At 41.1% G+C, this 24,097-nt stretch overlaps 1 protein-coding gene across 1 annotated transcript in view; it reads right to left on the reverse strand.

Annotated features, from left to right (window-relative positions):
* Window positions 1-434: 434 nt before the first annotated feature.
* myo18ab (myosin XVIIIA b) overlaps window positions 435-24,097 on the reverse strand; it is a 118,207-nt gene continuing 94,544 nt past the window's right edge. The window contains exons 36-43 of the mRNA XM_061072925.1: window positions 22,011-22,127; window positions 20,025-20,108; window positions 17,733-17,870; window positions 14,828-15,013; window positions 14,500-14,639; window positions 13,312-13,356; window positions 8,289-8,411; window positions 435-3,457 (exon numbers count right to left, since the gene is read on the reverse strand). Coding sequence (XP_060928908.1) covers window positions 3,289-3,457; window positions 8,289-8,411; window positions 13,312-13,356; window positions 14,500-14,639; window positions 14,828-15,013; window positions 17,733-17,870; window positions 20,025-20,108; window positions 22,011-22,127 — 1,002 coding nt within the window. The 3' untranslated portion in view covers window positions 435-3,288. The remainder of the gene's footprint in view (window positions 3,458-8,288; window positions 8,412-13,311; window positions 13,357-14,499; window positions 14,640-14,827; window positions 15,014-17,732; window positions 17,871-20,024; window positions 20,109-22,010; window positions 22,128-24,097) is intronic.

A 24,097-nucleotide genomic window follows, 5' to 3' on the forward strand; every position in this document is an offset into this window, starting at 1 on the left:
GAGCTCAGAGAACTTTCTTCAGTAGAAGCTTCGAGAGCAATGTGCTTTTACAGGACACAGAATTTATCATCATAGGAGTTAATCCCAGAGTCTGTTTGTTAAAGGACTTTTACGTTAGCTTGAGAAATGAAATCCTGCATTTATCACTCTATCACTTATCTTGTGCTTCTGTTTTTTTATTCTTTGTACCGCAATATTTTTAATTTTATTCTATTGTATTGTATTTTATTGTATTCAAATATACCGGCTGCTATGACAACTTAATTTCCCTTCGGGGATGAATAAAGTACTCTATCTGACGCTTTGAATCATCTCCATGCTCAAAGCAGATGAGAACATTACAAGGAGGCGTCAGACATCATGTGTGTGTGTAATGTCAGAGATGTTAAGCGAAGAAACAACAGTCAAACACAGCGACTCACAAAAATCCAGTCTAAAACAATCACCATCATTTATTTACAATATATTAAACTGTAATGCAAAATTTATACCAAGTGGTCAATTTGTTCAATAATGAAAATAAACATGAAGTATTTTCGAAGCTAGCATGAATCATACACATACTTATATATAAATACTGTGTGCAGCCATCCACATCATGTCTGCTCTTGAGTTATTTTTCCTGTTCAAGCCAGACACTATCAGGGTCAATCAAAAACAAACACATTTGCACACTTGTTGACTGCATAGAGAATAAAGATGAAGAACCAATTTCTCCCACAATGAAGAACTTCCACTTTTTTTTTTCTCCAGCCCCCAAATGCCAAGTCATGCTCTTCTGGACTTGAAATGGTTTTCAGAAAAAATCTTAATGCTACTGAGTAGATCCCCAACAGCTGACCAAAGAGTGCTTTACGTAAGCTAATGTGAAAATGCAGGATCTTTTTTTCTGGCCATTTAGAGGCATCACTGTTTTTTTTTTACAGGCCTCAAAGATGATGACAGGGTTTTCACAGTATTTGTTATACAGGCTGCAGTTCTGTCCAGTTGATGAAGTGACCGTTAAAGAACCCGACGAGGCTTTAAAGGAGGCTGGTGATATTCTCGTTTTTTCTTATTATCATCAAATCCCATGAAAAGACATTTATTTCAATCAGCCCATCTGATTCCATGATTCACTTTCAACTTTGACATTTAAATTTGTACCAATCTGACCGACGGCAAATCATGCGGGGAAGTTTTCAGGGACATTGGCCCGGGTGATCTGTTCATTATTCAAAATTAGTTGGAAATTAAAATGAAATGTTCTATATTGTCAGTGTATTAGCGCAGCAGGACGTGATTTACACCGTCACCCTACCTGTAAACAGGGGAATGTTCGTTTGGTTACATATTCAGACTGAATGTGGCAACAATCTGCCTAAGAAGTAACGTGTGGTTCAACAACACAGATTAATCATGGAGAGGTAAGCAACTTTAATTTGTAAGGATCTTTGTCATATTAGCTGTGTTGCATCCAGCAGCATACACTGCAGTTTAGTTTACAGACATAAAGTTTGAACAACCAATTCATATACACTAATAACCAGGCTGGCTGAGCTGTTATTATTGGCCAATGACTGCATGTAAACATGACACGTGACTAATTCCTCCCACTGTTTTGAAAATGAAGGCATATTATGTCGGATATGGGCGATGCCATGTCGCGCTGATGACATCATCATTAAGCCATGGTAACAAAGTCCCACTGATACACCCCCAAACCTATCACAAATCAATCTTACTTGTTAATCATGATGTCTACTCCAGTTTTCATAACATCCAATAACTAATTAAAACCCAAAACCTGAAAAATTATGGTTTATTATATGTGCTGCAACCTGCAGGGGGCTTCACTTCTGAATCGCTGTCATGTTGTCCATCTTTATATACAGTCGTTGTGGAGCACTAGCAAGTTCCCAGTACCCCTCTCCCCCTAAAAAAAACCCTACACTGTTAGGTGGGATTGTGAGGAGTCCCAAACCAGAATCCTGAGAAAAGTGGTTGAAAGCTCAGAAGAAAAAAAAGGATAGCTTCTTACACATACTATCCCCTAAGGTTGAAAAAACACATGACTGGTTATAGTCTTTCCATGTGATTTGTTAAGAATAATAAAATGAGAGAATAACGCAGCTTGTTCTTTTATCATGCTGGCTGAGGATTCCATACGCTCGGGGGGGTTGTATTAAACCGACAAGTGATTAGTGCCCAAGGTTAAATAAATTCCCTTTGGAGAAGTAAAGCACATCAAACTTAAAACACAGACAGCGTGTGAACGACAAGCACAAGGACAAAGTCTCTTCCACTAATTCTGGCAAGTGTGTAGTCAAATCAAGTCACAATAAAACGAAACGAGGCATTTCACAGAGGTAAGCTCAAAACCCGTGGAAATTACTTGCTTGACAGCGGTCCTCTGCAAAACAAATCTGTCAAAACATCAATTACAAAAGATTCAACAGGAGGGAAACGAATCTCTGCCACGCTTCTGTGACGGAGCGGTAAGTGAGGCAATCCTCTTCCCCTGTGAGGAAGAGGTTATTTGCCAGCAAAAGGCAGAAAACTTTTCAGGCAAACCAAAAACAAGCAGAAGATAATGAGAGCATCTTCAGTGTACAGTGCAGCAGCTCGTGAAACGCCACAGCTGCAGAGAAGCCAGCTGTAGAGGAGCCCACTTAAGTCAAATGGCACTTATCCCAAAAAGGAAAGAAGAAGAAGAAGAAAAAGCTGGAACTTTTCCCAGACTTCGGCATCAAGTGGAAATACAAAAAAACAATGTGCACACATACTTGGAACAAAGGCTTTTTGGCAATACATTGTACAGTGGCAATCTATATTGTTGTAGTGTACTATATTTAAAGAAGAGAGGAAGAGTGACAGAGACAAAGAGAGGGAGAGAAAGAAGCTATTATCAATGCAACCTCAAGTTCTTTGGGTCAGTAACAACCGTGACTGGAGTTCAACAGGATGGCTGCTCAAACCAAGCAACTGCTGCTTGCATGCAGCCAGCAGAGTGGAGCCACTAATACCAGAGCTGCAGTGTGTGCAGTGAGGTGAGACCGATGAACGAGGAGTCAGAACGACGGTGAGGTTTGTCAGGCCCGGACCAAACCCCGAGAGGATTTGCCTCAGCTGACCGAGGGTTATGAACATCTACAGCGTTTCAGCGTCCGTGCTCTCTTGCAAGGTTGTGAGTGTTTGGGTTATGTGGTTGCGACCATCTGATCAACACTGTGGTCGACTGCGCATGCAAGACAAAGTGTGACAGTGGAATGAGGGTGCGTTTTCTACGGTGGGTGATGACAGTGAGGACTACGATGTGGTCTCATCAGGCCTCCCCTCGCTGTCATCGTCTTTTATTTGGCTGCCGTATCTGGATCGGGAGTGGTTAGAGCCATGGGCTGTCCCGCCCTCTTCTTTTTCTTCTTCTTCCTCCTCTTCATCAGATCTACTGAAGTAGTAGCGTCTTCGACCGGGGGGGCTGGAGCAAGAAAGAACAAAGAGACACTGATGTTACCGAAACACTCCAGCCCAAAATAAAAATTGGGAAGAGAGCTCAGTGCAACTCAGTGTAATAAACACACACACACAAGTGAAAATCAGCACTTTGACCACACATGCTTTTAAAAATGCATAAAAACATATGTGACAAGACAGGACTTCATTATTTTTCATCAAATAACTACCCAGTAGTAAAATGGCAACATCAGGCAGGTGTAACATACAAAATACAAAACGGTTAGATTGTGTTTGAATGACACTCCTGTATTAACTTGTATTGTTGCTGCAGCTCATCTTTCATCCACTACTGGCAGCAATAAACACGCTGAGTAAATATATGATATATGGTACTATATCGGGACTGATAAAGAAATGTTGTATGTTGTGTTGTATGCATCGCTTCCATTCCATTGGGGACTACTTGCAGTATCTCTGCAAGTAGTTATATTTGCTGGTGTTTGTTATACTATAAACGATACTGTGAGGTTACCTTGTGTCATCTTACTAAATCTCAGTAACCTCATGCAATGTTAAATGCAAAACCATTCAGTTATATGATTACTAAGATGTTAGATCTATATCACTTAAATAAGAAATACAAAGGACTGTGACAGTTTCCCTTCTTAAATTTTACAGTTGTCAAATGAATAAGCTGAAAGAATAAGAAAAACATACAGAATAACTTAATAAACAAATGTCATTACCCATCAAAGAGTCAATGTGTTTAAATACACAAAACTGTGGGTTAATTACTCAAAGTTGTGTATCTTGGATGAATGTGCTTCTAGGTGTTAATCAATGCTCGGGGCCTAATTATGCCTGAAGTAATAGGGCAGGGAAGAAACAATTTTTATGGCCTTTCTTAATTGACTGTTATTTTTACCTTCTGTGGGCATTAATCAACGTGACATCTTGGGAGTAATTCTGGGCACATCCACGTGGAGTGCACCCAATAGCCTCAACAGTATTAAATAACAGTCAGAAACAGAGACTGTGGTCATTGTTTGGCTTGAAACTAACAACAAGTAGTAGTCAGCATTAGAAATTGAGAGCATGCCAAACAACACACAAAGTTGAGAACTGTGAGAGCTGATCTCATTCAGGATAATGATTGATAATGGTGACAAAGTCTTTGATTAGATCACACCATGCGTCAAAGCACTCTTAGGTCGGGATCAGGCAAGCACCTACTGCCTGCCTCAGTCACTGTCCGGCCGGTATAGGTACTTCATCATCAGGCTGTCCACCTTCTTCTTCCTCTTCTTATCAACCTTTGTGTTAAGTGGCGGATCCTCGTTCTGTGGCCCATCCTCTCCTTCTCTTTCTGGGCTGGAAGCCTTCCGAGCTGGGGCCCTCTTCACACTACTCGAGCTTCGGTAGGATATGGTTGAGGCTCCGGAGCTTGAATCTGAAGCAGAGTCTGATTCAGAATCTGAGGATGTAGAGGACGAAGATGATGAAGATTTATCCTGCTTCTTGGACTTTTTCTTGGACTTCTTGGACTTCTTGGACCCTCTCTTGGAGCTGCTCCTATGATGACGGCCGTCTCCTGAGCTGTCGGACTCTGAGCTGTTGCTTCTCTTCTTTTTCTTACTCTTGCCTTTGCTCTTGCTGCCACGGTGACTGCTGCAGCTGCTGGCACTGCGGGACGGTCTCATGCAGTCCACAGCAGATGCAGAGCGTCTAAGACTGCTGGCAGCGCGAGAAGTCTCTCCATTCCTGACGCTCTTTCTGTCATCTTCATCATTCTTTGACTGTTCCCGTTCACCCTCTGAGTCTTCCAAGCTGGTGCGCTTGAATTTGATAGGCTTAAAACTCAGCACCTCATTGATAGCTTTCTCTAGGTCGGGATCGAGGTAATTGCGATGACTGACTGTTTTGATTTCTAAATTATCAACTGGATCATTATTAGAAGTTGATGATCTGTTTTGTGGCGGTGGCATGGAGATACTGCGCCCGGTGGACGAAACAGGACTGTACGCTGACTTCTCAGTAAAGGCAACACTCCGACTGTCGTCAATATCAACATCAAACTCACTCAAGCGGCAGCTTCGTGCCAGTGACATGCGAGAATCAGCTCTGCTAACACTTCCGGGGCTGCGACCCCCAGACCGTCTGCTAAAGCAAGGGCTAGTGGGACTGCTGCCATTCACTGAGTAACCACCTCTGCCCCCATCTACGCGAGACGTGCTTCGACCGCGTCCAAGTGGGCTTGACAGACCTAAACTGATGGTAGATTTGGCATCATTCTCTGGGCTTAACCCAAGATGTGTAGAAGCCCGATTTGATGCAGGGAATGAAATGGTTGATTCCTTGTCAAAGTCACCCCAACGACTGTCCATGCCTTTCCTGGCTCGGCTGTTGGCTTCTGAATAGGCCTGGGAGATGACTGATTCTCTGCCATTCATGTCATCCCCTACCTGGGACCTCCTCCTGGAGATAACTGAGTAGGTGTCATCTTGAAGATCCAAGGTTTTGGGTTTGGCCTTCGAGAAGGACGGTGAATCTTCTGGGTCAGCATTCTCCTTGAGGGCACTGAAGAGGGCACTTTCTTTGCCTCCGATTGAATCCAGGTTGGATCGTTTTCTGTAGCTAAGGGAACTTATCACGGACAATGGCCTGCTCGGTGTTACATCTTTGCCCTCCTTATTCATGTCTTTCCATTCCTTACCCTCTTTCCACTCTTTCCCTTCTTTTGCGTCTAAATTTACAGCATATCTAGAAAGAAACAACAATGGAAAGGAGGAAGGAATGAAGAAAATGGGAGAGAAAATGGGGAGACATAGGGTCAAGTGGAGGTGAGTTGAGGAAGAAAAATAGAGATGATTGAAATCATAAAGACAGAATAGCGAGAAGAAATGTAAAAGCTGAATATAGAGTATAGAAAAGCTAATTTTGAGAAAAATTACTATGGACTAACATGGGTTTTTCCTGCAATGCAATGTAAAGACAGAAACCAAAATAATCGTACGACCCACATAGGACAAAAAATAAATCAATATTTTGAATGGCATGTTGGCAGAAATTAGTTTTAGTTCCTAAATTTGAATGTTTTTGCTTGAATCTAATGAAACATTAACCTTAGAACATTTGATGAAGGACTTGAATTTAATAAACTGCCTATTTATTTTCTGCTAGATTAAGATTGATTAAAATGTCCCTAAACCCCACTTGTAGCACTTGAAAGAAGAGAAGAAGAAATAATATTCTGCTGCTTGAAAGCTAGAGCTATTCCACAGAGACTGACAAAGAGGATTAAAAGTGTTTGAAAATAAGAAAGAGTAAGTCCTACTTGTTACAGTTATTTCTATTGTGAATGCCGGACTGATAGGGTCGAGGTTTAAGGGAAGTTAAATTTTACCATTGTGTTCTAGTAAAAACAGAGGTCAGGTGCTTACATATGAAGAGAAGGAGAACTTTTATCAATACCGTGTATGTAATGTCACACTGATCGTTAATAATGTATTCTTGTGAGCACTGCAGAACACTTCAATAACAACATTTTGTTAAATTTGGTTGAACAACATTCCCATATGAAAACTAAAGTAACACATTAAACTTGATGAATATTTAAATTGCTTTTTAGTCCCTTTTGTTGGCCTGTTCTTTGTTAAATGACTGAGAGAAGTTGGCAAGAGTTCAAATGTACTTGTGCTCTTACTCCTGAGCAATTAAAGTCATGTGAATCTGAAACTTACTACTACAAGGGGCAGTGTTGGCTAGCTCAATGAAATCACTCAGTGTATGCCTACGGGGATCTGCTGCTAAGAGACATTTAAAAAGTTTTTAAAGTTGGAAGTGGCTCAGCTGAGGGAAGGAAGTTAAATCTTCTGGTAAGGAGACAAATCTGGGGCAATTCAAGCTGTCAGCTTGCAGACACATCCATTAATCTCTGCGAGTGTCTCAGGTAGACGTTGCCAGCTGGCCATTGGGCATGTTGATAAATCTACCACTGAGGTGTTGTGTTTTTTAGAAACAAACCTTCTCTGGGATGGTGACAATAAAATACAAAGCACTTTGGAAAAAAACAGCAATTCCCTCATTTCAGCTAGGGATGCACGGATCCGCTTTTTTTACCTCCGATACCGATATCTGAGGTTTAGTATCGGCCGATACCGATCCGATACCGATACTAATTAAACAGTCGGATTCCCCTGGTCCGCACCAGTTCTAAGTCACCCGCGGGCGAGTTCACCAACTTTGCAGCTCCGCCGGTTCCGTTCAAACTGAGCAGGGCGGGAGATCCGGACCGGGACCCGTCCGGCACCGGGCCGCCGGAGGGACCGGGAGCCGGACCGGGGTTCACAGCCGCCCCGGGGAAGCTAGCGGCGGCGGCGGGCGGAGTGGGCAAAGTTCCGGCTCCCGGTCCGGGCCCCGGTCCCGGGGCAGCAGCACAAGCAGCCGGCAGCCCGGCTCCGGGGAGCCCCGCGGCCCCGGTGGAGGCGGCTCGGCTCGCACCGGGGCGGCGGGGAGAGGCGCCGGACACTGTCGGCTCCGCACGTTGCTTGCGTATGACGTCACTCACAGCGCACAGCATAGAATTACACTGAATAGATCAGCCGATATGGATCGGCCCATTGTCACCGATACCCGATCTAGAAATTTCTTCAATATCGGTACCGATACCGATACAAATATCGGATCGGTGCATCCCTAATTTCAGCCAAGTAACCCGCTCACATTGCTCTATTTCCTCTGGGCCAGACCATGTAAACCACTTCATCCAAAGTTCTAAACCATTCAAATGTCTGGGTAGACTGCTCACTATCAGCTGCTGAAATGATGCTGATAGCAGCTGCCTGTGTACTGACCTGGAGCTCTTGAGACTGCCATCATCTGAGAGGTTCTTGGCAGAACCTTTGCTTTTGGACAACCAGGACTTCACCCCATCAACACGATCCTCCACCTCGGAGTCGGAGTCTGAATCCCCTGGACTGGTAAGCAGTTAAAGAAAGAAAAACAAGTCAGAGAAAGCAAAGGGCAGACAAGATGAGAAAGGAGGTTATCAACGACCAAAAGCCAGACATGGTTATTCAGGAAGGAGAGAACAAGGTATATAAAATGTTAGTGTTATAGGAGAATCGTTCCTGCACATTTCTGTCTGTAAATCTATTGCTGTGGGGTCAGAAAAAGCAGACCAGGCATGACGTGTTAGTCGTTGAGCCATTTATTCTGGATAAAAAACAGCACATGCAGTCAGCTCACCCAAACATGCCCACAACAGGCTGTATAGATATTAACACCCACTTCTATGTTTTTACCACCTGGCCCTTTAAAGTTTTTGGCCATCACTAGCCTGTTATGTATGATGAACATTTTACACACCACATTTACTGATCTGGGAGTGAAGCAACTCTGCTTTGATATCTGAACTATGCAAGTAGAGAGGAAAGTGAATATGAATTATGGTTCAGCCTAGGTAACAACCTCACCTCCAAAATAGTGCTGTGACGATTTGGTTAAACTGAAATTATGCTACACATCTGAATTATGAATAATGCAGGCACCATGTTTTGACAAGGAGGAAGACTCGAATAATAAAAGATAATGTTACAGCAGCACTACCTCAGTTAATAAGTGGTTGTAAATCTATCAGAGCAACAAATTCACTTAGAGAAAGTGCAGTTGTCGCGCACTGAATATTGTAAAATAGTTTTTATGATGTGGGACTTTGGCATGTGAAAGGTGTGTCCTGATAACTGTGTGTATCAGAGGGATACTGGAATTTAAAAAATAGACAATGTCTGTCATTGTGTATTAGAGTAACATGCCTGCATAGATCTGATAAAGGTTAGATGTACATATCTCTGTTGTGAAACTAGGTGAGACAATGTTCATGTTCTTGTGTTCCTAGCTCTATGAAATAAACTACAGCCAATGATAAGATGGCATGGACAGTGAAAACAACACATCTGCGTAATTGCACAGCTACACATACACACACACACACTCATTTGTACTTCTATCTTAGTAAGGAAAATAATGCATTCACTAGCCCCTAACCATTCAAACTACATGCCTAACACTAACCCAAACCTAATTCTAACCCTTAAACCAAGTCTTAACCCCCCAAACTGTCCATTAAAGGTGGGTCACAAAGTGAGGACCAGCCAAAATGTCCTCAGTTTCCCAAAATGTCCTCACAAAGAATTCTGTACAAGAGCACATGCACGCACACACATACATACACCCTCCACACACACAAACATATAGCAACAACATGCAAACACTCATAATTTCAGCTCTTGACAGAATGATTTGGTACACAGCTGGGCACTGCACAATTCTTCCTCTCAATTATCCTTACACGTTCAAAAGCCACTGCAAGCCACAGAGTAAAACAGAGGGCTTGTCATCAAATTTGACACGGATGAAAAGAGCGCAACTCTCATTAAGTGCCGTCGGAGCCCAGTGCTTGTGTGGCGCTGTGAAATTAAGTTGTTACAGCTTAATAGTCCTACTGAGACATCATAGGGGTGGCTCAACATCTCTGTTTTCATCTGCATCTGTTTCAGAAAGCCTTCCATATTGTCGAGGAAGAGAGAGGGAAAAGCGGTCTTTTCTTGCAAAGGTCAAAATGGTGCAGTACCACCGATAATTAAAATCATTAGCAGTCAGAGACAAATCCCCCCAGATTTCAAAGGAGAGATTCCAAACAATGGCTTGCCCAGCAAGATCCAAATTCAAAGCCTGCTGGCGTTTATGGAATACAATTACCTTGGGTGGTAATGCTAGAGTGCATTCACGCCAAAGACGAGGGCAGAGGATGGGGCCAAGGAGGAGAGCAATGGATTCTTAAGCTATAATTAACTTTGCAGAAAAGACCTCGGCTATTAGACAATCTGGGGATTTGCTGCTGTCTACTGTTATGATAACAGTGCAGCCAAGTGTCCCTGTCACTGCAGATTTGTCAGAAAATAGGCTGAACTTCAGCCATAAGGATTGGATGCTCAAATGTCAGGTCTCAGATCTAAAATCCAGACATGGCTCCTTATCTGACCCTTTTCAGGGCAAAGTGGTGTAAGATCTGTGTGTTGTTTCAGTGAGTCATCTTGTTTTCCCTGATATTTGTTTTAAATAAAATATTGTGCCTTATGCCTTTAGAAAAGCAGAATGCATGCACTTTTGTGTTCTTCACCTTGTAACCAAAGTAACGCCTCTGAGTTTCCTGAAACCAACAAGAGGACTTTACAGTACTAAATAAATTACTGTTTAGCTTGTAAAAATAGATACTTCTGACAGGTTTAGTTTTATCATATTGCAGAAATACTGCAGTCATGAGTGAGTAAATGTTGCAGCTGAAAAACTGTATTTACTCTCTAAGCCTTAACAGATTCAGCGTACAGTGACACCAATCTGGTCTATGGCCAAGACCACAATGGTGGGCTCTATCATGTAATTGAGCACCTTCATACATGGTGTCATCTAAAATGTGTATCCTCGGCCAAGATACCATTAGCTAAGCCCTGCTGAAAGCCTTGGGGAAGCAAACAAACACAGGGCGGAGGAGACATTAATTGTCTGTGACTTTCTGCCGCAATTGGTTGTACATCTCTGTTACACACTATTACATTCATCATTAGCGTCTATGGATCGCCTGCTCTGTTGTACTTGGCTTCATTCCTCTGTGTCTCTCTGGGTCTTAGAGACACCACTGTTTATGCCTCCGATATATGAAACTGTCGGCCTAGTGAGGTCCCTGTGGCTTTGGAGCACAGACATATGCATCCTTTCCAAAACAATCAGGGGAGCACAGTGTCACATGCTTTGGTTACATTGTTTATCAGTGCTGCAAAACTCCCGCTGCAGTGACCGGTTAAGTCAGCACAATATGAATTGCACATATTAAAATAATAATTTATTTGCCAAACCAGATACCAAAGAGGACAAAGGGATTTTCAGATGTTGTATTACAGTCCGGGGGATTTTCTGCTGCTCTCTCTTACTGCAGATTGTTTCTAAATGTGGAGGATCTGAGTTGGTTGTTTAAAAATACAGTCTTGCATTGAAGTTTTAAATCATTTCCTTCTGATCAGGTTGTCTCCTTTGATTGGAGAATCTTCAAGGATGCCCAACTGGTAGAAGACCCTTAAGGTAGAGACAGAGCCTACTGGAAAGATTACATATCACATCTGGAAAGTCTGAGGATCCCCCAGGAGGAACAGGAAAACAGTACTGCTGTCACTGTCACTGAACCTGTCCTCGATAAGCAGACAAAAATGAAATGGATGGATGGATGCAAAATACGGAGGAGGTAGAGAGAGAGAAAGACATATTCCTTCATTCTACAAGCCTCTGAGTGGGCAGGTTGAGCAAAAGTTTGATTGACAGCTAAGCCAGCAGTAGCATGAGAGAAAAAGTAACCCTGGTAACTATGATTTAAAAGCAATGCTTTATTGGCACAGATATTAGGACCACGACAGTTTGCATGGCCAAAAACAAGGAGGACTAGAGTTTAGGTGAAAGATTTTTACAAGGTAAGCTGATTAAATATAAGTGAGATGTTGGATTTAGGTTTTTTGTTTAAATATATCTATTTTCTCAACACCATGATGGAAACAAGAGTTCTCACTTCAAGATATGATTCTCTGAGTTGGTATATTTCGTAGATACAGGATTTAACTCAAATACAGCTCTCTTGTTTGATACTCACCTGAGGATTACCCTGTTTACGTCAATTAATATCTCTGTAATCATAATTAGTTGCTTGTAAAAAAAAAAAGGAATATAAAAGTTAATACTTTACCTGAAATCAGCATTACTACAAGTGACTCAGCTACAGGTAACTTTATTTTGTTAAGTGTTTAAGTGTGCCTTATATATTTCAGATTTACACCATCAGGAAACGAAACACAGACTGGAGCCAGAGGTCAACCCTTCATGTGCTACTTGCCTGGTGAGCGAGACAGCTCTTTGTTAGACATTGAGGATTCTGCATTATTGAGTGACTGCGAGTCAAAGCTAGATGTGGAACACACCCTCCTTTCCTGCTGTCAGGAGGGCAGTCACCCCGAGCCCCTGTCACATCAAGCCCTAGAGCAGGGCAATGAAAAATTAACAGTGCCCAGGGAGTGAGAGGCTGACAGGTTGGGTGCTGTTCAAACACAACAACAGCAGAGTCCGACATGACACCCTCGGCAAGGCAGCACACACAGCTGGATAAGCCCCTTGGCGACATAATGGAGAACTGCGAGGAAGACCTCCAACCTGCTTCGGTGAGTGGTTAACCGTACAGTGAATCTGAGGGAGTGTGGCTTCATGCTGGGGCTTAAGAAACATATTGTCAGTGGCTTTCATGCATCTCAGCATGTGAGGGCATGCAGTGAAGAGTGCAGTAAACTGGGGTTATGGGGGAATCTCCGTGCACTGTTGATGATGCATTATTCTATAGTCTTCACACATTGTGTAATCCTTAGATATACAGTATCTCTGCCTCTTCTTTGAGACATTTCTTCCTATTTGATCTGTTGAACATATTGGACCTGAAACTGAGCCATCATTCTTTGATTCTGAGGGCCTGATAATAGTTTAGAGTTATCAGAGGAATCAGAGAAATCCAGAAACAACAAAAGCGGCAGGGGAAGCCAGATGTATTCCAAATATCTTTTTCATCTTTTAAGTCAGGGGGAATTTCTCCTTGAAATATCAGCTCTTCTGTCTTTTCTATGGTGTGACAGCCAGATGTGATGGACTTACTGGACTGAAACTAAACCCAGAGAAAAGCTGCGGGTTTTCTCTCTCCACTATCAACTTCTCGACTAAATGTTCAAAGACTGTAGAAAGCTGCATCATTTCCAGTGATGAAAGGAATCATCAGGAGTTCAAGTTCCTCACTTTTTGTTCTTCCTTTTCTGATACTTTGTCACCATGTCTTGCAAACTGGTCGTAGTGGTGATGGGTGGAGGGAGAGAAAACAAAAGAAAACAGAAAACAAAAGACAAAACAAAAGGAAACCATGAAGTAAGAATCAGGTGAAAAACAAAAACGTCAAGGATGCTTAGAAATATCTGAATAACAATGGATGTAATGGCAGACGCTGTGATGACGGGGTTGTACTTCTCCTTGCCAAACTAACCGTATTGTGCACCTCATATATTGACTCAGCATGCCATCTGATCGTAATCTTGTGCCGCGCATACGGAGCAGAGAAAAACACCTTACAGACAACAACGCTCACTCTTTGTGGGACCATTGTGAGGCTCAGACAGTGATTACATTTTCTTATAAGAGGCCTTGGGAAAGGATAGGACTTTTTACTGTGAATAATACAGTCAGACTCAGACATTTGCTTGGATAACTCCTGACTATTTGAGGTGACACACACATTGAGTCTATCTTTGTTGAGCAGAGAGCCCAAGTCAGCACATCGGTTTGCCAAGCAAAGCACAGATTTCTTGACAAACAACCGATGGCTTCTGAGAAAACTCTACGGCTACAGCGTGGGTTGAGAACAGGCTGAGGTTTTGCTCCCTGTGCAGACATGATGAAAGCAGGCAACCTCACTGTGACGGCACGACTCCAGGAACTCAGTGTGCCTGGCTGCTGATCACCAGGCTCTGTTCTACGCACCGACATAAGACCGATGTCAACATTCTCATCTCGCTCTTCTCATCTCACTCTCAGAAACTAAAAGAAATAACACGACATATGTAACTATTTCACCCGGGCAACCTGTGATGGCTGAATTAGGAAGAGTTACAATGGATTGTCTTTACAGATAAGAGTGAGTGCACAAGATAAAGTCAGGTCATATGACATACAACAAATTCATCAATTTATGGTTTACAAACATGTTAACATTGTTGCGGTCACTTTTAAACCAAGATCGAATCACATGAAAAGTAGGGCAGTCATACATCCTAACAGAAACAGTTGATGACACATATACAGTAAAGGTAAGAACAATATCCTATGAATATCCAGACTAAAATATTCAGGTGAGTATGAATTCATTCTTGACCTGGGGAGCACCAATTTTAAGTTAGTTCAAATCGTCCAAACCTAGAAGATTACTTTTTGTACCTGTTAATGAGGTCTTCATTGTCTTCACTCTCCATCTCATCCTCAATGGCGGCCTGGAGGTCACCAATCCTTTTGAAGGCCAGCTTGAGGTCAGCCTGCAGGCTCTGATTAGCAGCTTCTAGGCTCTCAATGTCCATTTCCTGTTAATGAGACAAACACAGGAGGAACTTTTCACTTTTACAAAAGGTAACACAGTTCAATGGTGCTGATTTACTGTTGATGGATACCACAGAGGCCATTCTTAAAACGCTGGGTTTATCTGAGAGTACTGCTCGCTCATTGATCAAACTGTGAGCAAGTTGTCTCATTACTGGCATCAGATCGTTACCAGCTCATGTTTCTTGCGGCTAGCCTCGGCTTCCTTTTTGGCCAGTTCGCCCATCTCCTCTTTGGTGTCGCGGATCTGTCTCTGCATACGTTTGTTCTGTTCCTTCTCTCGATTCTCGCTGCTGCTGCGTTGATCTCGTTCCTCCATCAGCTTCTCCATGTTCTCCTTGAGACGAGTCACAAGGCTCTGCAAGACAATAAAGAGAGGATTTAACGACTGTTACCATATACCCTCACTGAGTAAGAGGGTTAACTAAATGAGCAACTTTAAATCATTTCCTCAACAAGAATGACTAATATTGTGATTTTATCAACCTAATATTTTTTATTTAGATTCTTGAGTGGCTGTTGCTCAGGAGGTAGATGGTCTGTCCCATTAATGGAAAGTTGGTGGCCCGACTCCTCCAGTCGGTATGTCACTGAACTCCAAATTGTGAATTTGATTCACGTATGATAGAGAAGTGCTATATATAGAAACATTGTATAATTTGTGTGTAAATGGACTTGAATAGAAAGACTCGAAAAAAGTGCTGTATTATTGCATTTACCACTATAGTGATAATAGAGTGATATTGACTACCTGTCAGAGTAACTGATTTAGCCAATCTACCTTGCACCTAGCTACTATTCTGGTCAGAAGTCACAGGTTAATATCTTCAAACAAGTGGGGTAAGTGTATGACAAGACAGGGTGAGCCTGCACTCTCTGATGCACAGAACAGGGAGGAACACTAAAACCTTCTGAGGTTTTTTCACTTGCTCGTCTGCATCACAACAGAAAGGAATCGTGTCAAAGATTTTGAAAAATTTCCTCTGAAATTCATGTCCTATATCACATCATTTCTGTAGATCTATCAGCTACAAAGTCATGCTTCCAAACTCCTCTCCTACCACATCACAAAAATTATACAGGATTCATATGTTCATGAAACCAGTCTGAGTATTTAACTTAGTGGCTTGGAGCATTATCCTGCATATATAAGCCACGATTTGATACATTCCACATATATATTTAAATTTATGAATAATTACATGAAATACCTAATAAAATGCTAAATATGTAGTATTTTACTTATATGAAAAGACTTAGAGACATTTGGACAGCCACAATGATATGTGATACGCAGGAAAATAAGATGGCAGGAATATAACTAATGGTTAAGTATGTCCAAAGAAAATCAAACTAAGAAGAAGCTACAGCAGATTCCAGACATAGAGACTGATTTACATCTGTTTGGGACAAGATCTGCCCGAAGGCTCCCAAGAGCAGACAAGCAGTTTCTGTATAAAATAAATTTGGTGTTAATGTTTCCACTGAAGGATAATTATGGATTATTACAAATTGGATCTTAATTATTCGGTTTTCGCCATTATTTCTATTGGTTATTACAACACTGCACTTTTGGTTGGGTTGCTGAAACCCCATGGGCTCTATCCCGTGATTGTCAGATGAAAATAGAAATACATGAATACTGTCTATACAGTGAACAACATTGCAATCATGCATATTAACTGGGTTGATTTAACATGTTTCCCACCATGGAATAAGGCTGCAACCACAGGTCACTAAATGTTAACATCAGCATGTTAACATGATTACAATGACAAGCTGATTATCATCTTTGGACATGTTCAGACTGTTTTTAGCCCTGCATGAAAACAATTATTTGTCATCTTTTATTTCTGTTTTATACCACGATAGGAAAGCAAGCAGAGAGAGCTCTACAAAAACATTACATGCAAGGTTTTCCAGCAAATAGGGTCAACCATTTCTTTGCTGAGGTCTACCAAAAATGTGGGCAGGAACACTACTTGCTCTAAAGTCTTGTCCCAAGCATGACAAAACAATTTTGCATAAAGCAATATCTTGAATATTATGGTGCTCAAAAATCTGCATCAAAAAATCAAAAGCTCAAACTCCAATATGAAGCAGATAAAAATCCATACATTCCAAGTAAACCCATAAATAATATGAACAATAAACTGCTGTAGTTCAGTGAGAATGGTCATGAGTGTACCACAGAACCCAGTCAGAAGACAGAAGTTAACTATTGATGAGCTTATTTGTATCAATAATGCAATAACGTGCTGCAGCAGACTTTCTTCACCTACGTGTTATTCTTCAGCAGTGTTAAAACAGATGACTCCTGCATGAGGCTTAAATCTGCAGGGAATGTGTACTCGGTTTTCGCATCAATGCCAGCAGCACACTTTCCCAGTGAGTTGGCTCCTGCATTAGCCACCCTGTACACATTTCACATACTGAGGGGGTGTTTTAAGTCTGCCTCCTCAAAGCTTTATTGATTGAGCACTGCTACCTCTAGCTTTGATAAGTTACACTATTCAGGCAACCTGAAATATTCACTCACTGCTGTTTTATTGCTGTGGAAAAACCACGAAAAACAAAACAAAAGGGAGAATGAGTCTAACCCTGGCGTTCCAAACTCTTAACAATTCAGCACAAACTAGAAATCTAACAATATTTAAAAAAACATGCATTCAATAGATAAATATATTCTGTTGGGGTTGGAGACTGAGGAGGAGAAGAAACATGTATTGGTTAGCACATTGCATAGCAAGTGATTACTAAACTGAACCTGCAACATGTAATACAGGGTAATTTAGCAGTGGGCGAGAGAGGATCAGGCAAAATCTGGAAGTAATTTAAAAATTACAGAATAACAAATAGTATTGCCAAATGAAAGTTAGACAAGATGCTAGAGGAAACAGTAAAGCAGAAATGGTTACACTTTTTAAGTTTACCCTGACTTTCTCCTGTTTCCCGAGCCAGTCTCTGACCTTGGCGGCACATTTTTACCTTGTACCACCAATCTGTCATGTCCTCCACATCCTCTCCAACACACCTACCAAGACCAGCACTTCTTGACACCTGTTTTTATAACTCACCTCCAGGCGTTTGACCTGGGTCTTCTCAAACTCCAGCTTGGTCTCAAGCTCACGGATCTTGGCCTCTTGCCGGCTGACGAGGGATTTCTCCACCATGGACTGCTCCTGGAACTCTAGCTGGCTTTGCAGAGCTTGCAGCTACGACACACAAATACACATGTTGATATTTGTTAGTCTTTATATGTTATGAATCATAGCTGTGGATCACAATGACCTTTTCTGATGACAGCTAAATTTCTCCAACTAAGTCTCAACAAAACTGGGATTTTAATAATTGATCCAAAAGAAGACGTGTAGAATATACTCACTCTGCTCATCACAAAATTATTTTTTACGAGTACATTTAAAGCAATCACTACAGGAGCTGATGTTCTGAGAGGTAAATACACTTTAACCCCTGCTGTATTTGCTTGAATTAGAAATCTCTATAGCCTCTTGGGGCATACAAGAAAAAGGAGAATTTAAAGTAGTTTGAATATTTGGTGCTTTGAATCTTTGGATCAGCCAAATGAGATACAACTTGTCAATTAGTGTGTTTTAAATTGGGTAGGTGCATTTTTATCTCCGCCAGGAGGTTATGTTTTCATCAAAGTAACCAAGTTTTGGTTTGTTAGTTTGTTGGTTCATTTTGTTAGCAGATCTAATTTGGTAGTGGAATGGGATCTGGGCCCCAGAGGAAACAATTAAACTTAGATGTGGATTAAGGGGCGGATCCCGTTCCACTTCCAGTCTTTTTGCAAAGCCAACCACATCTCAACTCCACCACTGTACTTAGCAAGCATCTTCTTGTGTCCTCATTAAATAAATAAGGCACAGCATATAAACTCAGTTTAAGGTTTTATATTCTTCAAAGAAAGGTATAATTTAAAGTTTGATTGGTATTGATTATATCAGAACAGGCATTAGAAGTATTAAAATGGTAACCCATCCTTGTGGTGGGTTCAGATAATTTACTTGGAAAAACTGTGATATTACCATTTCAAAATAATACGACAGGTTGTTATCTCTTTAGCTTTAGAGACTTTGAATGATTGTCCCTTCTTCTTTGGAGGTAAGTGCTCTGAAACTCTAAGGTCTCAGATGGTATTGTGGGCATGGGTCATTCTAAGACAAAATATCCCTTGGGCACTCCCTCTCCCCTTGGCTGGGTTTGATTTATCAAATACAGCTGAGTCTGACCGTGAAATATACTCATTCAGCAGCAGCCATTAAAAGGATGACAGAACTAGCATGTTCAGCTTCATGGCTTGTCTGAGTCGGGAAACCAAGTTTGCCATCTTTGTCTCATATTTTTAGTGACTGCTCTGCTTGAATGACACATCAATTACATCAAGGGTTTGTATTTTTTTTTCATAGGAAAAGGAAAAGGGCTGAGGCAGTGCTGCACATTCATGCAAGTTTGTAATGAGGCTCTTCGGTGGAACCTGCAACAAGGAAACTCAAAAAGATATCAGGGTGCAACATTAAACTTCCCGATTTAAGCTCTGCAGGCAATAACAATTGATGTGCATTCATGGGCTGAGCTCAATGTTTCACGTCTACATCTTTAACCTTAGCAACCGAAGGTCAAATCGAAACCAGATCATTTTCATACTTTGATTTAATTTATTTTACCATATGGGACTGACAGACCTTCATGGGTGTCACTGGTGCTGCTCGTGGTCATGGCAACAACATTCATAACTTCACCTCCTCTTTAGTAATTTGTCTTCATAGTAAAAGCCACAAAGTTAGTTTTGTTGCAGCAAGGCTTCACATTGACCTGAATCACATAAGTTTTATTTTGATGAGTTATGAACTTGGGTGTGAAGATTGTGTTGATTGCATAGCAGACCTATGAAATAGCTGACATGCAGTACATAAGACACATTAACGGTGGTTTTGTTTTTAGAACATAGGACTAGATGGTGACTATCCGTTGTACGTTTGAAGGTCTACTGCACAATTTAAGTTACCAACTAACAGTAGATGTTAAGCAGGAGTTAGCTGCCGCTAGCTGATGTGAGGGGAGCAGTATGGAGACATTTTCTGTTTTGTTTTTTCATTTGACGCAGTGCTTTGCCATTTACTTCAATTGTGAACGATCCCTTTAACACAGGACAAGAGAACAGTCGATTCCAAACAGGCAGGTCTAGAATGGGAACTGCACTAGTTAAAAAAGAATCTGCAGAAAATCCATACAAAATCTCAACTTCTCCAGAGCCTCATATTTATGAGACTAAAACAGAGAAAGTAGTCCTTTCTCTCCATGTCACTATCACCTTTATGTAAGAGCAAAACGCTGGCACCTACCTTCTCCTGAACCTCCTGCTTCTCCTTGAGGGCCTCCTCCAACTGGGCCTGTAGATCACTGATCTGAGCCAGGTTTTGGGCTGACTGTAGTCAAGAAACAACACAGAGGGAAAAAAAAGATAAGTCAGGAAACAGCATGAGACTGTAAGTGGACATCAAACATTGTTTTCTCTTTTATTCTATCTGATGGTGGAGGGTAATGAGAATTTCACTTTTACAGTATTCCATCAGTTATGCAGTAGGCAGACTATGCACACAGCTTAAATCTTGAAAACATCCATCAAAACTAAACTATAAAACATACAAAGTAGATCCAGTAAAACACAGTGACATCACAATAGCATTACCTAGACAAATAAATCAGCTGGAAAGAGTTTTTCAGTCTGGTGAAAGCAAATCAATAAATCTCATTTCAATGTGACCTGTGTGAAATATTTGAGACAAGTGCTTTTTTTCACAGTAGATGAAGCACGCTGCTACAGCCGGTCCCAGCGGGAATTCAGCTGCTTCAATTTAGACAGAAAGGATGGATTCATTTGGAGCCAGTGCGGGAGATCACTCATCATATCACTCATCAGCCATCAGGGAGGGAAAGAAAGCACTTTTACTGCACTTTAATTTCCACTTGCTGCTCATGTGCGCTTTCAGCTACATTAATACTAATGGGAGGAGGGCAGACACTCGGAACTCACCGAATACCATCGCCTTGCACAAGTGGAGCTCATTGGGCAGGGATGGGAGGTGTTCAAACAAATCAAAGTGAAGGTTGATCCTGGGATTTTTACTTATATAAATTAACCTTGGATTGCTTAAGTCTTGGGATAGAGCATGCAGGCTAGACTGTGTGTGTGTGGGTGTTGTGCATCTTGACTGGGTAAATGTTTTATTTCGCATGAAAAACCATACAACAGCCAGACAGGGTCACCTATCTGTTATATGACAGATGATTATGTTTGAGGGACTAATCTCACTCTTGGCACAAAGAGTGACGCACTTGTCTTTGCTATTTTCAGACTGACACAGTTATCAAAAGCCTGGTCTAAAATCAGTGGCACAGTATTTTACTGTTACTTTAAGATAGCATTATTGAGATAGTAATATGTGTGGGTTAACAGTTTAATGGCTTGTCACACACACAGAGGACATGCTTGTGTGCAAGGGGCAATGTTTCCTTTTTAGAGAAATATTTTTTAGAATGAGCCCTTGTCATTTAAATAGTTTATATTAACATTGGGAGCGGGTCCTCTCTACGGAGGCCGCAATGTTTTTTACAGTAGACCAAACTGGACAAACTGGACAAAGGTGTTGAGTTTTTATGACAACTGAAGGTTACCACAGGCTCTCTTTAAAGTTTGAAAGGGGAGGATCAGGTGAGGCGTACTCAGCTGCAACATGCTACTTCACCACTATATGTCACTAAATTCTACACACTAAACCTTTAAGTGTTAATCACTGTTATGGTGGTCAGGGCAAATTAATGAATTCTCTTCCTAGCAGTTATAAACCAGTGCGTCACCGAACCATTATCTGGACTGCAAGTGAAAGTGCAAAAATATGATTCAGAGTGTAGACCCTGTTCATGCAAAGATAAAGTAGTAGTTTTAACAGTCAGGGCTCCACCCACATGCCTATATCAAATACATCCAGTTCTGTTGCTGCTCTTTGGTTGAATTTAATTAAATGTTCTCTCCTCCATCTGTGAAATGGAGAGTCTGCACAAATCAGTTTAGAGATGGAACAAAAGAGGCTGTCACGTTAGAAAAAATAGTGAGAAAAGGTTACATTTAAAAAGCTTTTTATAATCATCAAAGGTAATTTCTCTATTTCCATTTAGTATAATGAATTAAGTAAAATTATAAATGACTCATTAAAAGAATAAATCTTGGAAAGGAAATGGAAGTTTCACTAAGAAATTGTAATTTTGAGCTTTTAAATTATTACAGTAGCTCAGTGTATATGAAAGTGACTGAGAGGAGAAAAGCAGACCTGTGAAACAGCAGCCTTGTGTTTCTTCATCAGCTCGTTCAGGTCCTCCTGGTCCTCCTCCATCCTGGACTGTACGTCGTTCTTCTCCCTCTGAACACGACTCATCTGCTCCTCCAGCTGAGCAACGCAGAGCAAAACAAAAAAGGCGAGTAAACAGACAGACCAAGCTGTGATGTCACCATGCAGACATAGCATTTTGCCCTATTAGTTGACTATTTTTGTGATAAAGAGCAATTATGATAGAATAGGAGGAATTGTTTTTTGTTTGTAAAATAAAATGTAGATTGTAACCAAAAAACATGTTTCACAATCTTTGTTATACATGTATGTCTATGATTGTGCATAATAACATCTGATTATTATGAGTTAATAAGTTTAAGCAGAACACAACACTATAAAGAAGGTAGTTCAAATAAAATGTGTTAAGATGTGTGCATTATTCACAACTCAGTGCACTATTTGCAGTCCGGCATCTACCTGTCAGCTAGAGAAACAAACAATATAATTTATCAGAGTCAACCAGAATAGAAAAGATGACCTTCTTGTCACAAGCTCTAACTCTCAAAAACTAAAAACTAACTGTGCTGCAAGTGACTGTGATTTAGAATGATGCATGACCAGAATTTAGAGTCATAGCTGATATAGTTAGTCTACATGTGGTAGCAAACTCACTGATGAACAGCACATAAATACAATTAAATAAATTACCTATAAAGCTTGTTTTTTGGGTTCATAATTGTTATTTGGGGGACTACTTTAAAAGCTTTAGAGGCTTCAATGTTCAGAAAACACTTTAGTTTTTTCGAACTCTTCCTTCGAAGCAGCTGGAACTCTCTGCTCAAATGCTGAGATTCAGCTCATGCCCCCGTTACTACAAAGCCCAGTTTGCTCTGATTTGCCAGCAGGTACAGTTTCTTGTAACAAGTCAACTGCTTCCATCCAATTCAAAAGTGTCACGAAGCCGGATACAGGCTGGTAGACGCACATTGATAAACAATAATGGCTAATAGCGGCAGCAAGAGGAGCCGGTGGTCCTGAAAAAGTACTGCAAGACTGGAGCAGGATGTTTCAGATTGGTAAGTAACATGGTTATTGTGTAATTTATCCGCATGACATTTCCGCAGACGGCATATGACTGTGTTTTGGAGGTGGAAAATATCTGCTGCAAAGAAAAACGAAAGGAAAACGCTAATTATATAATATCACTCCACTGCTCCGATGCTATATTCATTTAAATGGGAGGCAGCCGTGATGATTAGAAAAATGGCACCTCTACACAATTTTGCAGAATTTACTGCGTCAAAGACAAAACTACACAGAAAGTGTTAGCAATGTTTGTCTCCTGGCTGGCTCATGTGCGTCTGAAGGTATATTCTCATTTTTAAACAGATGGAAAAGTGATACATGAAAATTATCAACACATTTGTGTGGCTATCTATACATTTTCCTTGCATCACCTCCATTAATACACTCAGTGATAAAATTGAGAGAGAAACCATCATAAAGTATGATCCCCTTTTCTACTGTTGAAAAAAAACATCTAACATCTGAATTTTGTCTGCAGTTGGAATGGATTTAATCGACATTCAATCCCGGGTCATCTGACCAATAGACACATGTTTTTAAGTGGCTATACAATCGGCACTAATGGACATGAGAAACCAGGGTGAAAGCGCAAACACGCTATAGGAAAAAAAAAGAGAGGTAAACTCCTAGAGTGGCAATGAAAAAGAAGAAGATCGTTACTTCCTGGGTTAACCTGGGTTTTAATAACCTGCATGAACCTGCAGGTTTTGGTATAAAAGAGCTATTAGTAAGATGCTGGGACACCGTGTGCTGCGAGACTGAGCTCAACCTTCGAAAGATATTCCCTCATGTGGTCTTTTAATGACGGTCGTAAGAGAGCTGTCCAACACATAGGACCAAACTCTCCCGTAGGTGATTATCTGGGTTAACATCATCTGACTGTAAGGGCCATAGCGTATGTGTTACATCACTTCCATATTCGGTAAACCTTTTAATTTACCCCTCATGCCGCATGACTGGGGGCAGTGCCATCCTTTTTCTCCTCTCATTTTAGTTTTTTC

This window comes from Limanda limanda, chromosome 6 (genome assembly GCF_963576545.1).
Source record: "Limanda limanda chromosome 6, fLimLim1.1, whole genome shotgun sequence".
NCBI lineage: Eukaryota > Metazoa > Chordata > Actinopteri > Pleuronectiformes > Pleuronectidae > Limanda > Limanda limanda.